Raw genomic sequence first — 20,770 nt, 5'->3', positions numbered from 1 at the left:
GAAGGAGGGGCACAGGGGTGCTGCAGCACCCACAAAACATTTGGTGAATGAGCCATAAAGAGGGTTGTGCATTTTTTTGTTGACCACGTTTGCTCTAAATTTGCTCAGAAATAATGCTGCTTATTTTAACTAGCTGTCACTTGGTACCAGAGTCAGACTGACCTATAGAGCAATCAGGCAGTGCCCAAAGGGCTGGTCTGACTGGTTAGTGCATGGGCTGTATTTTTGGCCTTTTGCAGGCCTGTTTTATGGTCTGCTCGGCCGGTTTTACTGTTGATTTCCCCCAGTTGTCCTAGTGGCCAGGAGCTGAGGCACACGATTTTAATAAAAAACATGTACCCTACTTTTTGTGGAATGACAACCCTTCCATGGCGGTTCAATCCAACAACTGAAGTGTGAAGGCAGGGATTCTCCAGAGTTGTGAATCAGAAGGAAGGGCAGACAGCTAAGTAACGCTTCTTGTCAGAGTGCCTGCTTGCATGAAAGAAATGTAAATTTGCTCAACTGGTCAATCTGCACATGTAAATTGTGCTTGGAAGCTGGTTTTGACTTTAACAGTTATTTGAAGTTTCTTGATGGCACAGATTTATTCTTTTTGAGTGACAGCACACAGGAGTTCTCATCTGAGCTGTGAAGTGCATGCTTTTAAAAGATAGTTATGAAAATAAATGGCACTACATTCAGTTTGGGTATTACGAAAATCTATATTTTAGAATTTTTATTTATCTTAAATCTTTTTGCGCTTTTTGTAGCAACCTATCCTATAATGTGTGTACCGCAAGTTTAAAATAACAACTTGCATATTCAAAGTGCTTTCTGTCACAGACTGACCTCATTCCACTAAACATACACAAGTGCGTTAAAAAAAGTATGGGAACACTGATGCTGCACGCAATGGGTTAAAGCAAACATATGATGGACAGAATGCTGACAATGCAAACATTCTCCCTCAGTCAAAAGATCTGGGTTAAATCCATCGTTCTTTTGCCAATTACGCCACCCCAGTTTGGACCCAGCCATATGCAAATCAGTCTTGACCCTGTGCCTCATGGGAACAGTCCAGACCGAACTGCCAGGACAGGTCCTCCCTGGACCGGAAACAAGCATCCTGGACCGGTTCTAGGGTACACAATGGGGACGGGAATGAGTGAGCATGGTGTTGGGGTCAAAAGCGTGGCTAAAAAGCAAAATATTTAACTTTTTTCAGTCTTTCATCTTCAGGTAACTGCACATAAAATAACCACTATCGTTCATTATGAATAAGACTCTGTTTTCTACTTTTACTGATTTTTACAGATAGTTAGAAAACAATGTGTTTCTCGTCTGTATTTATTTTTGTTAACCCCTCCCGTGCTCAGCTCGTCATGAGGCCCGGTTGCGCTGTGCTGATGACGAGCTAAGCTCGTCGTGACACGCGCGGCGTTCACACACGAGGCTAATTCCACTGCTGTGCTGAACTTTCTGAAAAACGGGTGTGGTCATGACGAGCTGAGCTCTTCATAAGCACCGTGGCGCTGCGCGCACCCCTACCCCCAGTCCCGCGGGGGAATTAGCCCCGCAGCGAAGGGGTTAAAGCAGAAAAATACGGAAAATGGTGCTTCTTGTGGGTGGCTCTTCATGCTGTCTTTCGTGCTTTCCTGGACCATAGCTGAGCATATAGACAGCATGGCAATGTAAAAAAAAAGAAGCTATTTCCCTAACTACCTGCATATGTTAACACATATTAATATTATTTTATTTGTATTTATTTTTAAAGTTTTATATAGCGCGAACAAGATCTTTGCAGATATCAGAGCGCTTTACAGAAACAGTAGGTAGGATAAACAAGACTCTTGAATCAATATGAGATTCCGTAGACAGTGAGTTGCAAAAATAGGGTATCAATCATACAAGAGTATACAGAGTAATAACAATCAAGAAGCAATAATAATATGGAAGCAGTACAATGTCTAAACGGATAAGATTATAGCACCCCAGAGGGTGAGTAAACACAATGTTGAAAGCAGAGTAGTAGTCAGTAGTGGGTGCGTTGCAGGTTATTGAGGCACTCAAGTCCTAGTGTACAACCCAATAAACAAGTTGGAAATCAATAGTATAGCATCTGTGCAATGGATTAGGTCCAGAAGCAGACAAACAATGGACTAACCTAGATAAGTATTCAGACAGCCGATAATGAAAGAGCCAAATACTGTCATTGTTCCAGTATCAATAGTGTTCAGGTGTATTTAGCCATAAGGATGGCCTTCACCTCTTTCTTGAAGAGAATAGTGGACGGGATAAGCCTGGTTTCTGGCGGGAGTGCATTCCAGATCCTAGGTGCCATTCCAGAGAAGGAGCGTTTGTATGTTTTTTCCTTCCGGAATCTCCGTGGTTTCAGGAGGAGAGTGTTTGTGCTTCTGTTGGATCTTGAGCCTCCTGATGTGGTCAGCTTATGAGAGAGGTAGTTGGGTGCCTTGTGGTGTACGGCCGAGTGTGTCATACAGGCAATTTTCAACAGAATTCTGGCTTCAATAGGCAGCCAGTTCAGGGCTTTTAAGTCAGGGGATATATGCGAATGTTTTCTTGAGCCAGTGATGAGTCTCGCGGCCGCGTTCAGGGAGGCTCTTAGGGGAGTCGTTGTTGTCAGGGGGAGCCCGCTGAGAGCCACAATTCCGTAGTCTATGCGAGGAATGACTAAGGCTTGTACCACAGTTTGGAAGTCCTTGGGTGGTAGGAAGGGTTTGAGTTTTCTCAGAGTGTTGATTTGGAAGTTGGCTCCTTTAGTTGCTATGCTAATATGCTGCTGCATGTCGAGATTGCAGTCCAGTGTGATGCCAAGGGATTTCGCTGAGTCCACGATGGTGGGCTGGACATTGAGTGCGGTTAGATGATTGAGCCAGGTTTGGGTGATGGCCTTTTTCGCAGGAGGAGAGATCAGAAGGAACTCAGTTTTCAGGGCATTTAGTTTGAGGTGATTGACGGCCAGCCAAGCTTGGGTGTTTCTTAGTGTGGCATTCAACAGTTTGATGTCTTCAGGGGATTAAAGCTTGAGATAGAGCTGAGTGTCATCGGCGTACATATGGAAATGTACCTTAGAAGATTGAAGCAAGGTGGTGAGTGGTTCCATGACGAGGTTGAACAATGTGGGGGATAGGGAGGGACCTTGCGGGACGCCCAGTGTTACTGGCACAGGCGAGGACAGTGCGTTGTTGCTCTTGAACCTCTGAGACCGGTTGTGCAGAAAGGACGTGAACCATTTGAGAACTGTCCCGGATATGCCCATTCTGGTATTTAGGAGCTCCAGTAGATTCTCGTGTTTGACCGTATCAAATGCTGAAGAGAGGTCAAGAAGGATGAGGAGGCAAGACTCATTGTGATCAAGGATTTGGAGGGCATCATCCATTATGTGTGTCATGGCCGTTTCCGTGCTATGCTTTGCTCTGAATCCGGATTGGTGAGAGTTGAGGAGGTCAAACTGCTCAATGTGTTTTGTCAGTTGGAGTTGTACGCATTTTTCTAACAGTTTTGCTATAGTGGTGATATTGGTGATAGGACAATAGTTGTTTAGGTCAGCCGGGTCAGCTGTGGGTTTCTTGAGTATAGGCGTGACTTGCACAATCTTGAGGGAGTCTGGGATGAGCCCTTGTTGCTTGGAACAGTTGATGATTTTAGTCCAGAGTGGGAGGAACAGGGGGGTGAGGACTTTAACAGCATTGGCAGGTAGGGGGTCTGTGTGATGATTGGCGGGTTTCAAGGTGACCAGCAGCTTGTGAATTGATTCTTCGGAATAGGTGTCAAAGGACGTCCATGAAGCGTTGTTTTTAGCATGAGTGTTAGTTATGCATATGGAGCCGGAGAATCGACTTACATCCTTGATGAGATCGCTTCTTATAATGTCGTTCTTTTGCTTGAAGAAAGCAGAGAAGTCTTCGCAACTTGGGATAGCCTTTGTTAAGTTGTTGGGTTGTGGAGGTTGCGTTTTGGTTTGGGTTTTGACTAACTCGAACAGTTTTTTTGGTCGGTTTTTAGCTTGATCCAGCTGTTGGCTAAAGAATACTAATTTCGTGCGTTTGATTTTTCTGAAGTAAGCGTTTCTCTTACTCTTAAGCGTTCTAAGGTTCAGTGCTGAGGGGTCCGATCTCCACGAGCGCTCAGCTAAGCGCATCACACGTCTGTCTTCATTGAGTCTGCCATCGTACCATGGGTTCGAGTTCTTGGTGGAGACTCTCTTTAGTTGCAAGGGTGCGGCTTCATTGATTATTGTAGACATGGAGTCTAGGTAGAGGTTGGTCAATGAATGCACATCCGAGACGTCCGTCGGGGGAAGAAGGAGACTGCCTGTGTGGGCAGGCAAGGACTTTGGGTTAAGGTTCTTCAGGTCCCTCTTCCAAATCTTGGTTTTGGCAGGTTGCGCCGGGTTAAGTTTGACCTTTTCGTTGATGAAGAAGGTGATGATGTGGTGGTTTGACCAGTCACATGGTTCGATTGTGTCTAGTTGGGTAGAGTCTTCTTTGGCGATGATAAGGTCAATGATAGAGCCTTTTTCATGTGTCGGACCGTTGCAGATTTGGGTGAGGTCAAGCGCGTCGAGGAAAGTCTTAAGGCTCTTCACCACAGTGTCTTTCTGGTCATTCCAGTGGAGGTTGAAGTCTCCCAAGTAAATTTGATTGAGCTGTCGACCGGCGTTGGTGGATATCGTGTCCATTAGTTGTTGGGAGAAGGTGAAGTTGTCACCGGGTGGGTGGTAAATAACATGAAGGGAGCACACAGGTTTGCCCTCACTAGTAATATCAAGACAGATGAGTTCGCAGGAGGAGAGGGAGGGGGAGGGGCCTTCAGTGACAGCTAGGTTGCTCCTGTAGATGCATGCGATTCCCCCGCCCGTCTTGCCATTCCTGTCGAGTCTAATAATGAGATAGTTGGGGGGGACTAGTATGTCCATTATAGGTGTGGATGCTTCAGTTAGCCACGTCTCAGTCAGAATGGCTAGATCAATGCCCCTTGATAAGATGAGCTCCGCGATGCCAGAGGAGTGTCTCCGGGCCGATCTGCAGTTGAGCAGGATACACTTTAGTCTAGGGGTGAGGAGGGTGGGAGAATGTTCTAAGGAGAGGGGGATATTTTTGAGATTACAGGGGACAGAACTTCTGTCGCTCAGTGTGGGTGGCCTGAGGGGATTTGTGAGAATCGTGGGTATGGGGAGGTGTGTTGTGGGTGAGCGTTTTGTGGGACCTGGGCCATAAGAGCAGAGCAGAGTAGATTGTGTAAGTCTCGGCCCGAGAGGGTGTTTAGGGTGCGACGGGGACGGCCGGTGGCCTTGCGATCAGGGATAGAGGGCCAGCGCGGGGAGAGAAGGGTGGAACGGTTTGAGGGGCGAATGGAGTCCTTGTTGGGCGGGGAAGTGTAGGGTAGTGGGTGCCTGGGGTGTGTGAGAAGAAGTTCTTTGATGGTGTGGAGCTCTTCCTTGACTTGTAGGAGGGTGGAGATGATCATGTCCAGTGTTGGATTGGGGATGGAATTGGAAGTGAGAGCAGTGGGTGAGTGTTTGAGTCGGGTAATGGGGTGGGAACTGGATCGAATGGGACGGGATGTGCGCGCGATGGAGCAGGGCTCTGCGGTCCGAGTGGGTGGGGTAGCGTTCGAAGGATGAGAGAGTTTGTGAACCAGGGGCGGGGATGAGGACAGGGGGCGGTTGATAGCGTGGGTGATGGCGCTTGTGGAAGGCGGTGTAAGTGAGTTGAGGGATGAATGTAGGCTGGAGAAGGAAGGAGTGACAATACGGGGGTGAGGGCTAAGAATGGGAGGGGATAAAGGATAAGGGGTTAGGTTGAGGGAGGTGGTGTGTTCCGTGAGTCTGGCCGATGGGGTGGGGTAGTGGGGAGTGAGAGTGGGGGGGGAGAGAGGGTGAGGGTTGGTCATGTCGCGGGGCGCGGGAGGTATGCTCAAGGTGGTGGAGGTGGGTTCTGCGCGACTTGTGTGAGGTGTGGGGTGGGGAGTAAGGAGGGTGGGGGTATTGGGGATGTGTGCAGGGGGGTGATAATCGCCAATTCATGAGGGGTGTGGGGAAGTGAGATCGGATGGGTGATTGGTTACAGCAGCATCTGCGACGTTCGCAGAGGTTGTGTGGTGGGGGGTGAGGAGGGTGGGGATAACGGGAGTGAGCGAAGGGGGGTGATCTTCGCTAGTGCATGGGGGAATTTGGGAAATATGAATGGGTGGTATGGAATGGGAAGTATGATCAAGAGGGTGACTGATTACCGCGGATTGGGGAGGGGAGAGCTGTGAGATGTTCCTCAGCTGTGATGAGGTGCGGCTGGTGTATATGGGGGAGAGGTCTATGTCTGTGATTGAGAGGTGTGGGGCAGCTATAGTAGGTCGGTGGGTGACTAAGGTGCAGGGGGTAGAGGGGGGTAGATCTATGTCTGTGATTAAGAAGTGTGGGGTAGCTACAGAAGGTGGGTGGGTAATTAAGGTGCTGGGGGTAGAGGAGAGGTGCGTGTCGTTTTGGGGCTGAGCTATGTTAGCTGGGGTGTGATTGGAGGCTGTGCGGTTAGGGATGAGAGGACTGGGGGTGCTGTGAGTGGGGGTCCGTGGATTGGAGAGGTGCTGTTTGAAGGTGGGGAACATGTTGTCTAGTAGTTCCAGGTTCCTGTCTGTGGATTGAATTAGGACAGTCCTGTTATTATAGATAGTGATGGTGGTTCTGCCTGGGAAGAGTTGAGATGGTGTGATGGAGAGTGTTAAGCCATGAGCGGATTTCCTGGTAGTGGAGACGGTGAGTAAGGTGCAGAACACTTTTCTCCATTGGACTCTTCGTGTGGTGTGGAAGATGATGTCAATATTCATGGATCCATTCACCGGTGAGAAATAGGTGTCGACAAAGGGGGTTTCAGGGTGGGTCCTAAGGAAGTTATGTTTAAAGCGCTTAGCGGCTTTTTTGTTGGGTAATGGTGGGTAGATGATTTTATATGTGTGTTTGCCGATGAGATCCATGTTGGGTAGAGGTAGGCGTAGGAGGGTGTACAATAATGATAACAGGAGCAAAAAACAAGTGCAAACGACAAATTACATGTAACGATAGTGACAATGGTGAGTAGACTGAGTATATGAGGTAGCAGTCAGAATCAAGAATTACATTAGTGACATTAGTGAGCAATCAAAATATATGAGGTAGCAATCGGTACGTCCCAAGAGAAAGTGAACTAGGGGCTGTAATGTTTCGCTATATTTGACTTCTTAATTTTGCTTAAAAAAAAACGACGAGCACCAAAATATGGTTGCATGATTTTTCAGTTAAATAAATGTGGAACTATACCATTTTAGGACTCCATTTATTCTCAAAGACCAAAATAAATATGGATAAATACCGATAAGGCTGCCAAATAATAAATATGGATAAATACAGACGGAAATGTTAAAAAAAAAATACTATAAAAATGGGAGCCCTAATTATGAAACCTCTATTAGACCCCTTGCCAATCCAAAGTCCTATCTTGAATCTGGCCTGTAGGTTTTAAAATGTCAGTTCTCTCTGATTTGTAGGGGCGTCATTCCTGTGAGCCTTTGGTATTGCTGTGTAGGTACAATGTTGATAATCGGGTAGAGGCTTGTGTTAAGGTTGTGCTACATATTATACGGTCGAGGTTTGCGTTAGGGTTGTCTCAATGTAGTGTTTGAAGTAGAATTAAGGGTCAAAGTTATTGAATACTCTGTTCAGGATTATGTTTTTTAAAGCTAGGCTAAAAATAGGTTTAGTTCAAGGGCTTGAGTTTTTGGACACTGCTGATTTATGGTAGGGTTTAGATTCAGGATGTAATGAGGAATTTTCTCCATTCTGCTGGGCTTTGTAATGGTCCTCCATAACTTTCACTGCATTTTACATTTTCTTTTTACAAAGCGTCCAACACGTATTCATAAATATAGTTCTTTATCTTCACTTCCTTATTTATTACTGTGGTCCACCCAACGGGGTGTTTAGCTGCGAACCGGTGACTGTTCAAGTTTGTTTATGAATGTTTCCTTATTTTCAGCCTCGTGTCAGTTCCGCTTAAGGTAGAAGACATTTCAGGAGTTGTATATGAAAGAAGCCTTCATTTGGGAAGTGGTCCTGTGTTGAATCTTTAGTTTTAAGATTCTGCATATTTTCCTTGTGCTTGAGCCTGGCCTTCTGTTCCTTTTGTAATTACTGCTTATTTACTTTGAACAGGTAGTTTATAAGGTTCAGAGGATGACTTTGAAGGGTCGGAGATCATGGAGAAAATATTCTTGAGATATGGCAACAGTTTCTGATGTGGTTCAGAAAGTCTTTAGTCCATGTATAAACAAATTGCATCTTGTGGAGCATTTCGAGTTCACATGGATGTCCCAAATCTACCGAAAGTATGTGCCCTTGAAGGTGAAGTTGTGTGCCTACCCCAGCAACGCTGTCTCGTGCAACTGATTGTAAATGTAAATTGATACTAGTATAGTGCACTACTCACCCGCAAGGGTCTCAAGGCGCTTGTACGAATACCGCTGTGGAACCCATCCTGGCTTTCCCTGTGAGGCGTCCACTCCTGGGCACCCCCAAGGTGGAGGCCAGGCATCCTTAGCGTTGTGGGGGCCGTTGTGGAGATTAAGCAAGCTATTGCCCAGAGTTGCAGAGTGGGACTCCATGATTGGAATAGGCACCGAGGCGAGAATTATCAGGTCTGTGGAATTTTTTTTGAGCCCAAGACCCGCCGAGGCGGGGAATTGAACCCTGGTCCCGGGCTCGACCTCTGCATCAGGGTCTGCCGCTCTAATCATTGAGCCTAAATACCTCTGAGTTAGGTCACTTTAATTTGTAACTGCTTATGCTTAGTAAAAATGTGCATACACCGGGAAAAGAGATGTAATGGTCCCCTGCCTCCTTCAGTTGGACCCAGACCTGGGTATGAGAGAACGACATACCCTTAAGAACGAGGTTGGTGTTGCCTCAGTGGCTCACTCACCGTAGGTCCTGGAAATAAGGACTTGATAAAAATCACTCGTGTGACAGACGGAAAACCCATGAGAAAAGACAAGGGAACTGTTTTCCATATATCTATACAATTAAAGGTGCTGGTCTGTTGGCCATATTACACATATAGGGATTGAACCCCAAAAATACAATTGTAGTAAAGCGGGAGGTCAGAAAAAAAGGATAAATTGAAAAGCAATCGTTTGTTGTAGTCAGTATGGTGTCCATATTACTCTTCAGCATGCCGTAGGCATAGTATTGCCTAAGAAGGACTTGTAGATCGTAGAAACATCTTCAATTGTAATTGATGTGCCAATGGAAGCCAATGTAAAGAATTGGGGCCAGATATATTAAAGAGTTTGACCCATTTTGTGTCTTTGTAAAAAAGCTTTAGTACATATGGGCATTTGAGAGGTCAGATGGGATCCCCGGGAAGTATTTGCGCGTCTGCCTTTTGGGTTGTCTAGATTGTCGATCATTCTTGTGGTTTTGGTTTTTGGGGGTGGACTATGTAAAGAGTTGCAGTATTTAGGCTCCAGTAAGTCATCCTTATGACGACCAACTTAAGGACATGGGCAACATTTAAAGCATTTTGAAGTTAATTGTGACTGACCAGATTCAAGGGAACTTTTTCTTCTTGTGATACGAGAACCATCCCTTAATTTCCCTTGTACGTGTTGCATTGATTTGTAAATATTTTATATATTCACACCTAATGCACACGGTGGTGCGTTTGTCTCTTTAATGGAGAAAAATATACTTCGTACATTCACGCTCTCTTTAGTTTTCATTTTTCAATTGTATAGGTCAACTTTTATGTTTGAAGTGGGTCAAAGTTGCAAACACTACCTAAATGGCACCCGACATGACAGTGGGTACGAGGCTTTGGTAAGTGACGCATGCAACAGTTGGGCCCTCATTATGAGATGGTTGTAACTGAAGGATGGAAACAGAGTCGAGAATTACTTATCCCAGCTGATATACCAACCCTTGTTACTGGCCACAAAAAGTTTGTTCCACATTGTTCCCTGACTCTGGATGCAGAGAAGTTTCAGGCCCAGTTCAGCAAGCGATTCCCCGATTCTGGGCCATTTATCTTAGCCATTTCCCACCTGCCCTCAGCAGGTGAAAATGTGTTCTGAATTGAGTTTTAGGTGCGTTCTCACACCAGGTAAAACTTGGAATCATGCTGAGTGACAACCCATTGACCCTCTGAGTATGTATTTGGGAGTAGGGAGGGACTGCTGGCATTATGCCCCAGGATATGTGCTCCTTTAGCAAAATGTACTTGTACTTTTTTATTTATTTAAATCCAGCCTACTGTCTTAAATTATTATTAAGGCATCTTATGTGGCGATCCGCTATTATGGCTCCAGATGCCATGTTTTCTGTCTTTTTTTGGGAGTTTATTTAATACTTTTGAACAGGGACTTATAGCACTTGGCAAAAAGCAGAAGAAGCGTCCAGAGAGATGCATCCAGTTTTCCCCCCATATCACAAACATCTGACGCAGCTGCCTATCTCTTGTGGAGGTAGCACTACTTCACAAGTCTAATAAGGATGCAGGCGTCGTACAATAAAAATGTGATAACTGTAGCATTACAATTGCTCAGATACCTGTTGGTTGGATCACAATGGCTACTTCCCAAAATATTTAGTTTTCCACGTGCATTCTGAGGGCGGATATACATACACCAGAAAGCCTTGTGAGGGGCTACTTTGCTCTGGATAGGAGAAATGATTGGGAGCCGCTTTTACCTATAATAGTGGAAATTATTTGCATTGTATCAGAGGTTATTTAGTTCAAGGGCTCATGCAAAGAGGCTTGAAGCCACTGGAGGCTAATTTCACATTAGCTGCCGTCACAGTGTGAAAATATAATACTATCTGCATTGTAGCTTTCTGCTCATTCACAACCTTTACAAACGTATCGGTTTGCCTGAAATATTATATTGCTAAGCTGATTATGTTTTTGGCAGGAGTGAATTAAAATCCGTGCAGTCTTCTCATGTGCCAGGAAATCGCAAGACATTTACTCTTTAAGCAGCTTTTTCGTAACATCGTATTTGAAGGAAGCTGTGGCACTTTTGTTTAGAAGTGTAGCTTTGAACCGTATATGTTGAGATTATTTCACAAATAGTGGAGTTTGCGTTTTGTGACTGGTGTTGAACGTGACCACTTCGGTGAACTTGTTTTCCCCGCTTTAAACTGTTCATTCCCTTGATTTTGAGAGAACAGGATGAGAGCCGTAAGATCTTTATTTGAATGTATGTGCTTGATTTTAAAATTGTTGGATTTCTTACAAGGACTATGCACGATATCCCTTTACCAGGTCTCGGAAACATTTTCTTTAAAATGGCGATACTGTCTTCTGTGAATGGCAGGAGGGGGCCTTAACACTGTCTCCTTGCACCGGCGTGCACTCTGGGCTAACTACCCCAATCTACTACCCCCCGACCGCAGACTTGAGAACACTACTGCCCTCAGACAGCTACAGTGTGGCAGCCCCAATAGACACCCTGTGTACCTGTACATACTACCAGTATCCAGCGCCTTCTGGTGTGACTCGTAACTGACTCCATCAATGCCCCTCCCCCCGTCTTCCATACTGGAAGACTCCCAGTCACTTCCCGCCTTGACTGACAGGCCCTCTTCAGGCTGCCGCCTTACCAGTAGAACTTCCCCCATAGCTTACCTCTGAGTGTCCAAGGATGCAAAAGCCCTGGCTGTATTCAGACTTCCTCCAAAGCTTTCTGGGGGGTTTCTGGCTCTCCCTGCCTTGTCTCCTTTCGAGGGACAGTATTTATGATGCATGATAGGAAGTTTTCCCCATAGCGGCAGAACTTATCCAGTATTACATCTCTAGCAGTATCATTGTCCTTTGCCTCATGATCTTGGGGGGCTATCCTCCCATCCAGTTTATTTAGTACCTTTATGTGAAGATACTCCATGAGATTCTCTTTAGAAAGATATAGCCCTGAATTTTGATCTAAGTACTACTTGTAATCACTGGTCACAAACTAATTTATACCGTTCACAGACTGTTTTTATTTATAAAAAAGAACATGCATGTAGATAAAACATAATACATTACATAATAAGTTTCTATTACTCGTAAAAAAGACTGACTTTAGGTGCAATCAATAAAAAACGAAGTTAAAAATAATTCAACAGAGTATACAGATAAGACAGAGAAAAAAAAAATGTACATTTAAACAGATCCTTACCAATTTCATCACAATATAGTCTAAGGCAAAAGATACTACATGTAAAAATCAAAAGCAAAAACCCCTAAGAATCAGACAACACCTATGTTCTGATACTGATTTCAAGATTCAAAAGGCCCTTTGAATGTTATTAGAACAAATCTCATTTACAATCAACCTAATTCCTGAGATTTACTGGGCTTGAATTCTTATAGAAAAAGAAGCGTCGACGCGTTTCGGTGTCGCTGCCCTTGGATATTGGCACACCTTCCTCAGGACAATTTTGAATTCATTGGGGTTAAAATCATGTATCCTTCCTTGAAGATAAAATACTGTTTCTTTATAGATAGATGGAGATCCAAATCCACGTTATGCTGGGTCCTAGATATTATCTTAGGAATATACGTGGTCATCAAGGGAAATTCCCTTGCCCTTAAATCTCTTCAGGTGCGTGGATACGCCCTAGCCGTATTGTGAACTCCCCTTTTCCCCGGATGCGGGAGTTTCTCTTTTTATATGGATGACGCCCCTCTAGATATAGGGGATGACTTCTTTCCCGTGGTATTCTTTCTTTCTTTCTTTCTTTCTTTCTTTCTTTGGTATCACCAACACCTCTGGATAACGGTGAATGGCTTTGTTTAGGAGATCCCTGATCTTTTGGTTATCCGGTCTCGAACGGCCACGGGTACATCTGCTCCTGTGTATTTCTCTTCTGGTAAGCTGGCCAGCCCAAGACACTGTGCCACCCACTGGAGGTTCTCTTCTGTTCCCCAGTGTGGTAGGATTACCAGCACTACAAGCCTTTGTGTAGAGCAGGGGCGCAAGTATGTGTGTGTGAGTGCGGCAAGGAATGGGGCAAATACCTTGAAATCCGGACACATAAAGGCTGGGGAGAGACCTGTTGGTGGAGCAGGGATCTTGACATCAATTACACAAGGGGAGACTGGGGAGAGAGCTGCACCTTCAAGAAAACGAAAAATATAATACGAAAAAAGTTTGGTATAGTTTGTTTAATCATTTTTTAGAGGGGGGCCGAGCCGCTGAAAACGTGAGCTGGGCTTAAGCCTGGCTCTGGCTCAGCTCCAGGTTCTGTTGGTACCTCGAGCCAAAGGTGAACCAAGCCTTCCGGTGGCTTGTGCCTGTAACACTTGCTCTTCTACCCTCATGGACAAAGAGGCAAAAACGAAGCATTCTCATTTGAGGTAAAAAGGAGAGACCTATAGATACGCATTTATTGGCTGTGTTGTACAGAGTGAAGCCAGAAAGTGCGCATTAATCGCTGCTTTACCACTCTACCAAATTGTGTAATCTTAGCCAAAGATTTTATTTTACTGATCCTCCTTTTTCTTCACTATAGCAAATGAAAGCACCATCAAAAACCAGAATTCTGAATACCAGCTGTACAAAACATATTGTGTTAGGTTTAATAAATTACACTGTTCTATCTACAAGAATCTGGGCCACATATAGGTTCATGTGACAACTGTTTTGCCTCTTAGTTCACTAACTGTCACAAGATCTGGGGCATGGGCCGAAGGGTTCCAAGTTCATGTTTAATTTTTTTAAAAATAAGTGTTTCTTCAGTGCAGTGATGTAATTGACATATTAATGTCCAGGGTTTCACGTGTGAAAGAAATGCACGTTTTTTGAATTGTGATTTGACTTCATCAAATTTTATCTGTTTATTGTGTAATTGTCATGGAAAACATTTTCAGAGCGTGGCTCGTGCACGGACTCGCCCTGTCATTTTGTTGGCCTGCCAAACTCTAATATTTTTTCATGACCATAAGAATTGTTTATGTTCAAAATAGTTTTTGTCAATTTCGCTTTAATATATCTTCCCATTTGTTTGGATTGCCTTTATTCATTAGCCAGCATTCCAAGCTCGCCCCAGCTTAAGTTTAAACACATCTTCCCATGTGTGATGTGTATATCAGAAATCGCTGATGCTGCCACGTCTCTGAATTCCAGCAGTATTCCCTCAGGAGTTGAATGAAGCGATAGTCACAGCTGTACAGATGCATCACATTGACAATTCATGAGTGTATGGGTTTTTGACCCGCACGCTAGTACTTTTCTGTCTCCTTTGGTGGCTGATCCTCAATTCTCTTTCCTTTTGTTTTTCTAGAGTGTGGACACGACGTCTGATAAAGACCTCTACATTGTCAGCTCAGGACTTTATCCTATTGATGATGACGACTATTCTGGGTCCGGCTCAGGTAAGACAGTACACTTGTTAATGTTTAAGAAAACCAATGGGATCATCAGTTGTAGTTATTTTCCTGAGACTATAAGACCAGAGATCTCCTGCCTGGTCAATGGCATAACGGAACTTGAGGGAGTCCCCCCCATCTCGCCCCCCAACCCCCCCCCCCCAAAAAAATCTCAACTTGGTGGGCCTTTCGCCACAGAGCTTGACAGCACGTAATTCTCTGTAGATACTAGTGTGCGTAAATATGTTTTTGTAAAACAAAAAAGGGAAATATTGTGCCAGATTTCTTGAGAAGTTAAGGTTTGGAGGACGTCTGTTACTTTCTCAGAGAGGACTTGGTGACATGATGCACAGATGAGCATTGGCAAAGACAATAGGTCTGGTTTTGGCTGCCAGCCTTTTGGCTTTGTCAATGCTTGTTTGTCATGGATCTTGAAAAAAAAATTTTGGGCAGCTGCCAGGACTTCGCCATAAAAAATAAAATTAAATAAAGTCTAAAAGCAAAAGTATATTTTAGTCTCCAAAAGCACATATTGCTTAGCAGTTGCATTGAAGGGAACTACTTTTTGTGGAGGCGCGTCTTGTGAAAGGGCAGAGTGCCGTCACTCTCAGTGAATTTAGCCAATGGCTCAATTGGGCTGTTCCATTGCCCCATGCTGTATTCTGTAGTTGGTAGAAGAAAAGTGTGAATGACACAATAACAGAATGATGGATGAAGAGGGTTGGATGAAATCACCTATGAGTAATTATATTATACAACCAGTTTTAGTAAAATCAGTAGGTCGTGGCTAACACCAGACCTGATAAAATAACGTGTTTTGTAGGGTCGAAAGACTTGCAAATAAAGCTGGCCTTCAGTCAAATGAATGTGTGTTCTTTTTGCATTGCTCCTGTACGCAGAACACTGAAACACTGAAATGTAACTGAAGTGTACATTAAAGTGTAACTGGTGCTCATGTAAAGCGCTCTGATACCTTCGGGTCTAGTTTGCGCTATATAAAACTCCACAGTTTTTTTTTATAGTATGCCTGACTATAAGTAAGTTTACCAAAGTATAAACAAATAGTGAAATATTCAACACTGTTGATATGTAATAAAAAGCTTTACCACTACATGATTCCCATTGTACAAACCCTGGCACATCTTAGTTTTGCGCGTGCTGCAGTTTTGCTAGTCACTCCGAGTTACCTGATCAGGATGTTGCTTGAATTATAAACAAGTTCTCTCATTGCTGCTTTTCAGCCAGTTGGCTCTAGTGTTTCCTCTTGATTTAGGAATAAGCAAATCTCTGTAAAGCAGTAGTACTTTTATACTCCACGGCTTACACAAGTAACGACAGTGATGTTGTAAAAAGACTGTCCTGGCTTGCTATTTTATTTATTTCATTGAATAGTCACTCTAGGACATCAGACACTTGGACACTGCAAAATCTTCCAGCATTTGATAGGATGGCGTGCTGAAAACCAGTGGCTGAATGGGGTTATGTTGGGTTGCATGATGTCTCTACATGCAAACAGGAGAACAGACTACTGCTAGCACTGTGACTATGCATTGCTGCTCATTCATCTCCTGAGGCGGAAGCCGGGAGGCATTGTTTCAGATAGCGCTTATTAAAAATTCCTTTTATCTTGTTCCTGTTCATTGACCCTTTGTGTCCGTCCCCCCCCCCCCCCCCCCCCCTTTCACCCAGCGCTTACGGATTTTAGCGTGGCGCTCTTCCCATATTTAAACACACCTTGCTGTGTCACGGACTCTTACAATTTGCACTCTGCTCCTCTGATATTAATTTCATCCCCAGACTCACGCACCCTGGGCGGTTCTCGGCCGATCTAAGGGCTGAGGCTCCAGGGCTGCGCAAATCGGCAGCGGCCATATTAGGTTGGGCATTCTTGGCTCGACGCTCTAGTCGCCAGTATTTAAACAACTAGTTATGACTCCGCGCAGCGGACGCGATCAGCGGTCGCGCCGGAGTCGAGCCAGAGTCCAGCCCGTCTGCGCCCGTCAGCGACAAGGAGGCGCCAGGGGCCAGGCATGCTGCCTTAAGTGAACCCTTATATTCCTCATCTGCCCTGCTAGCACTGAAACCCTCTAAGCTTCCCTGTCATTACTCCTTTACCCCTGAAACTCTTGTTAACGCCCATGTATGCGGACGTAATGACACAGCTACCATCATAAAACCCCGGATACGGCTAACTGTTGCCCTCCTCCCACGAGGGTGCCTCCGTCGCCTACTGCTGTTCACACGGGTTTCCTTATTAATTCCCGATCACTGGTCAAAAATAACATCTCCTTTAGGGATCTCATCTCACAGAGAAAGCCCACATGGGCTTTCATTACCGAAACATGGGCCACGGACTCGTCCGAACCGGACCTGTTAAATGCTATCCCCGATGGGTACTCGCTGACCAGGATGGATAGAGTGGGTCGAGTGGGAGGATGCTTGGGGATATTGTACCACAGCTCTATCAAATGTCAGACTGTCCATCTGTCCTCCCCACTCAAACGCCTTCAGGCAATGCATTTTACTCTCAACCCCTCCCCCATGATCTCCTTTACTGGAATTCTGGTCTTAGGTCCGCGTTCAGTTTAGAACTCCTCAAGATCTTACAGCCCTATATTGATGGGCCTAGTTTAACCATTTTAGGGGTTTTTAATTTCCATCTGGAACATCATAATTCCCCTGACACGGCCCACCTGTTGGACTCCTTATCCTCCTATGGTTTGCCGTTGTTATCGACTGGGCCTACCCATTCAGCTGATCATTGAAAACAATGGGGTGAACCCAAGAAATCAATAGGACCTGGGTAACTGTATATATATAAAGAAAGTGGTCCTAGACACAGATTTAAAACACGGCTAGTGATGTGAGTCTTACTTTTTCACAGTCAACAAATAGTCAGACTGAATCTGAATATACAAACACATGGAGATGTATTATTAGCTTAATTCAGCTCAAATTGCAACAAAAAAAAGCAAAAAATGCAGAAAACCCAACAGTATTATAACAAATTCTACTGCAGTTTATTTACAAATTTTTTTAAAATTTCGGCAAAAAGAGAGAGGAAAGGAAAGGATGGTGCTCGAGTAGAGGAAGGTGATTCAGTGCAAAAAAGAAATTATTTGTACATTGCACATATGAAGCCTACCCATTCACAATTTATATACAATATTATACAGGGGGACAGGGAGGGGCAGGTGTAGGCTTAAAAAACAATGGGGGGATCGGCGACGTTTCGACCCTGGCGCAATAAGGGAAAGTCACGACCTCTGCTGCGGGTCTTCATCAGGACGGTGGTGGGGACAAGGGGCGGGGAAGCACCAAATGGGAATGATAAGGTGTCGCAATTCCAGATTAGTTGGGCGATGCACCTCTGGCTGAGAAATATGGCACAAAATAAGGGTTCAGTCGAGTACCAGTATGTACACAATGGGCAGTTGATTCAATCGTGCCTAGTCCAGTGGCACGGTGGACATAGTACCGGCAGTTGAGGGTACCACGTGGTACCAGCTGGTCGCGTGAGACGGAAGCTACACTCCGAATTGACTTATGAACTGCGGTCTGGCCGCCCCTCGTCCTGGTATCATTGGGGATATCGCCTTGTTATAAGGAATTAATTGAACTTAACTTAGTTCCCTCCCGCCCTCAACTGCCGGTACTATGTCCACCGTACCACTGGACTAGGCACGATTGAATCGACTGCCCATTGTGTACATACTGGTACTCGACTGAACCCTTATTTTGTGCCATATTTCTCAGCCAGAGGTGCATCGCCCAACTAATCTGGAATTGCGACACCTTATCATTCCCATTTGGTGCTTCCCCGCCCCTTGTCCCCACCACCGTCCTGAAGAAGACCCGCAGCAGAGGTCGTGACTTTCCCTTATTGCGCCAGGGTCGAAACGTCGACGATCCCCCCGTTGTTTTTTAAGCCTACACCTGCCCCTCCCTGTCCCCCTGTATAATATTGTATATAAATTGTGAATGGGTAGGCTTCATATGTGCAATGTACAAATAATTTCTTTTTTGCACTGAATCACCTTCCTCTACTCGAGCACCATCCTTTCCTTTCCTCTCTCTTTTTGCCGAAATTTTTTAAAAATTTGTAAATAAACTGCAGTAGAATTTGTTATAATACTGTTGTGTTGGGTTTTCTGCATTTTTTGCTTTTTTTTGTTGTTGCAATTTGAGCTGAATTAAGCTAATAATACATCTCCATGTGTTTGTATGTTCAGATTCAGTCTGACTATTTGTTGACTGTGAAAAAGTAAGACTCACATCACTAGCCGTGTTTTAAATCTGTGTCTAGGACCACTTTCTTTATATATATACCCATTCAGCTGGGCACACCCTGGACGGGGTATTTAGCAACGATTCCCGCCTCCAAACTGGTACCGCCTTTCCCTTATCGTGGTCGGACCACTTTGTCGTTCCCTTGGATTTCTCCTTCTCTTCCCCTACCGGCCCTCGGTCTGATCACACCAAGTGGGTATAGAGAAGGAACTTTGGGGAGATTACCAACGACTCCCTCACTCCATTTCTGGCCACACTCAAACCCCGATCTATCGGGGATGTTCACACTGCGGCTCTTGACCTCTCCAATACCCTGACGGAGGCTGTCAACCCGCCTGCCCCAGCCCGGCAACACTATTCTGTCAGGAAACGGCCTTCGGTCCCATGGTACTCTGCGTCCCTTAGGACTCTCAGACAAGGATGTAGGAGGCAGGAAAGGCTTTGGAGGACACGCTTGGACCCCATAGAGAAGGATAAACATAAAACCCTTCTCACAAGCTATAAAGCTGCGGTACTGACAGAAAAACAGGCCCACTACTCCAAACTTTCGTCCTCGTTCAAATCTCCTAGTGATTTGTTCAAGATAGTTGATAACCTTTCCCTTATTCAGACACCTGACCCTATAACAGCCTCCCAGGTTCTGTGTGACCAGATCGCCACATTCTTCCATGAGAAGATCTCTGATATTTACACAGACATGGAAATCCTTAATTCCAGTCCCCTACTTGCCACCCCTCTGACTTTTATTTCGGAAATCCAAGCTCCTGTTCCTTCCTATTCCCTCTCCCAGTTTCCCCCCATTACTCCTATACATCTCAGTACGCTGCTGGACAAGCTAAAGTCCAGCTCACCGTCAGACCCATGTCCCGTAAAGGTCCTTAAAGATTGCAGACAGACTATTCTGCCCCCTTTGATGGAGGTTATGAATCTGGCCATTTCAGAGGGGGTTTATCCCCTCTCCTGGAAATTGGCCACTGTCAAGCGTCTATTGAAAAAACCTACCCTGGGATATTAAAGAACTTTCGTCCAATCTCCCTGCCCCTGCTAAACTCTTGGAGGCTCATCTTAACCTTCATCTGAGTGCTTTCCTTGACAGCACCAACTCCCTCGACCCTTCACAGCACTGTTTCCGTAGGACTCACAGCACTGAGTCGGCGCTCACAGTGGTTGTCGACAGCATCCGGTCCAAGGTCGACCCCGGTCAGACCATCTTACTGGTGTTACTTGACCTACGGCGGCTTTCGACACCCTGTCCCCTACCATTCTGGTTAGCCGACTCATTGAGCTGGGAGTCAAGGGTCCTGCACTCAGCCTCCAAACATCCTTCCTCGACCAACGGAAGCAAAGGGTTAAGCTAGGCGAGTATACTTCCCCCATTAAGCCTGTGAAGTGTGGGGTCCCTCAGGGCTCCTCGTTGAGCCAGACGCTTTTTAACGTCTATGTTGCCCCACTCGCCAGGCTTATAAGATCTTTTGGGCTAGAAGTTCTTTCCTACGCCGACGACACGCAGATATCTCAATCTGTGAGCACAACTCCTCTTAATTTCAGAAACTGCAAGGAGGCGGTCGCTGGATGGATGGTTAAGAACTTCCTCAAGTTGAATGGGGAGAAAATGGAGGTCCTCATTTTGGGGGGCAAAAGTGAGATCTGGTCTATGGACTGGTGGCCTCCTATCCTTGGCACCTGCCCCTCGCCGTCCCTATTTGCCCGTAACCTTGGGGTCATCCTGGACACTACTCTCTCGCTAGACAAGCAGGTCAGCAGGACTGTGTCCACCTGTTGAAATGCTCTGAGGATTTTAAGAAAAATCATTCACTATCATTCCCCTGAGGCACGCAAAACGGTAGTAATGGCGCTCATTGCCTCCAGACTGGAATATTGCAATGCACTATATTTTGGCATTAGCAATGGTCTGGCCCTGCGCCTCCAGACTGTGCAGAATGCGGCTGCCTGGTTTGTTGTGGATGCCCCTAAACATTCCTCGGGCACGGCCAGTAGAAAAAACCTGCACTGGCTCCCCATGCAGGCGAGGATCAATTTTAAGGCCTTATGCCTTACACACCGTGCCCTCAATGAGTCGGGACCGGAGGCTATTCGCGCTC

At 45.4% G+C, this 20,770-nt stretch overlaps 1 protein-coding gene across 1 annotated transcript in view; it reads left to right on the top strand.

The window, feature by feature from the left end:
- The window catches only part of SDC2 (syndecan 2), a 225,274-nt gene that overhangs the window by 170,054 nt on the left and 34,450 nt on the right, over positions 1 to 20,770 (top strand). Inside the window, exon 2 of the mRNA XM_086966034.1 lies at positions 14,294 to 14,384. Within this exon, the coding sequence (XP_086822160.1) occupies positions 14,294 to 14,384 (91 nt within the window). The remainder of the gene's footprint in view (positions 1 to 14,293; positions 14,385 to 20,770) is intronic.

The sequence above is a fragment of the Lissotriton vulgaris genome, chromosome 4_1 (genome assembly GCF_964263255.1).
Source record: "Lissotriton vulgaris chromosome 4_1, aLisVul1.2, whole genome shotgun sequence".
In the NCBI taxonomy this organism is placed as follows: domain Eukaryota; kingdom Metazoa; phylum Chordata; class Amphibia; order Caudata; family Salamandridae; genus Lissotriton; species Lissotriton vulgaris.
The sequence above is the reverse complement of the archived record's forward strand: the minus strand, read 5'-3'. Positions and strand labels throughout refer to the sequence as shown.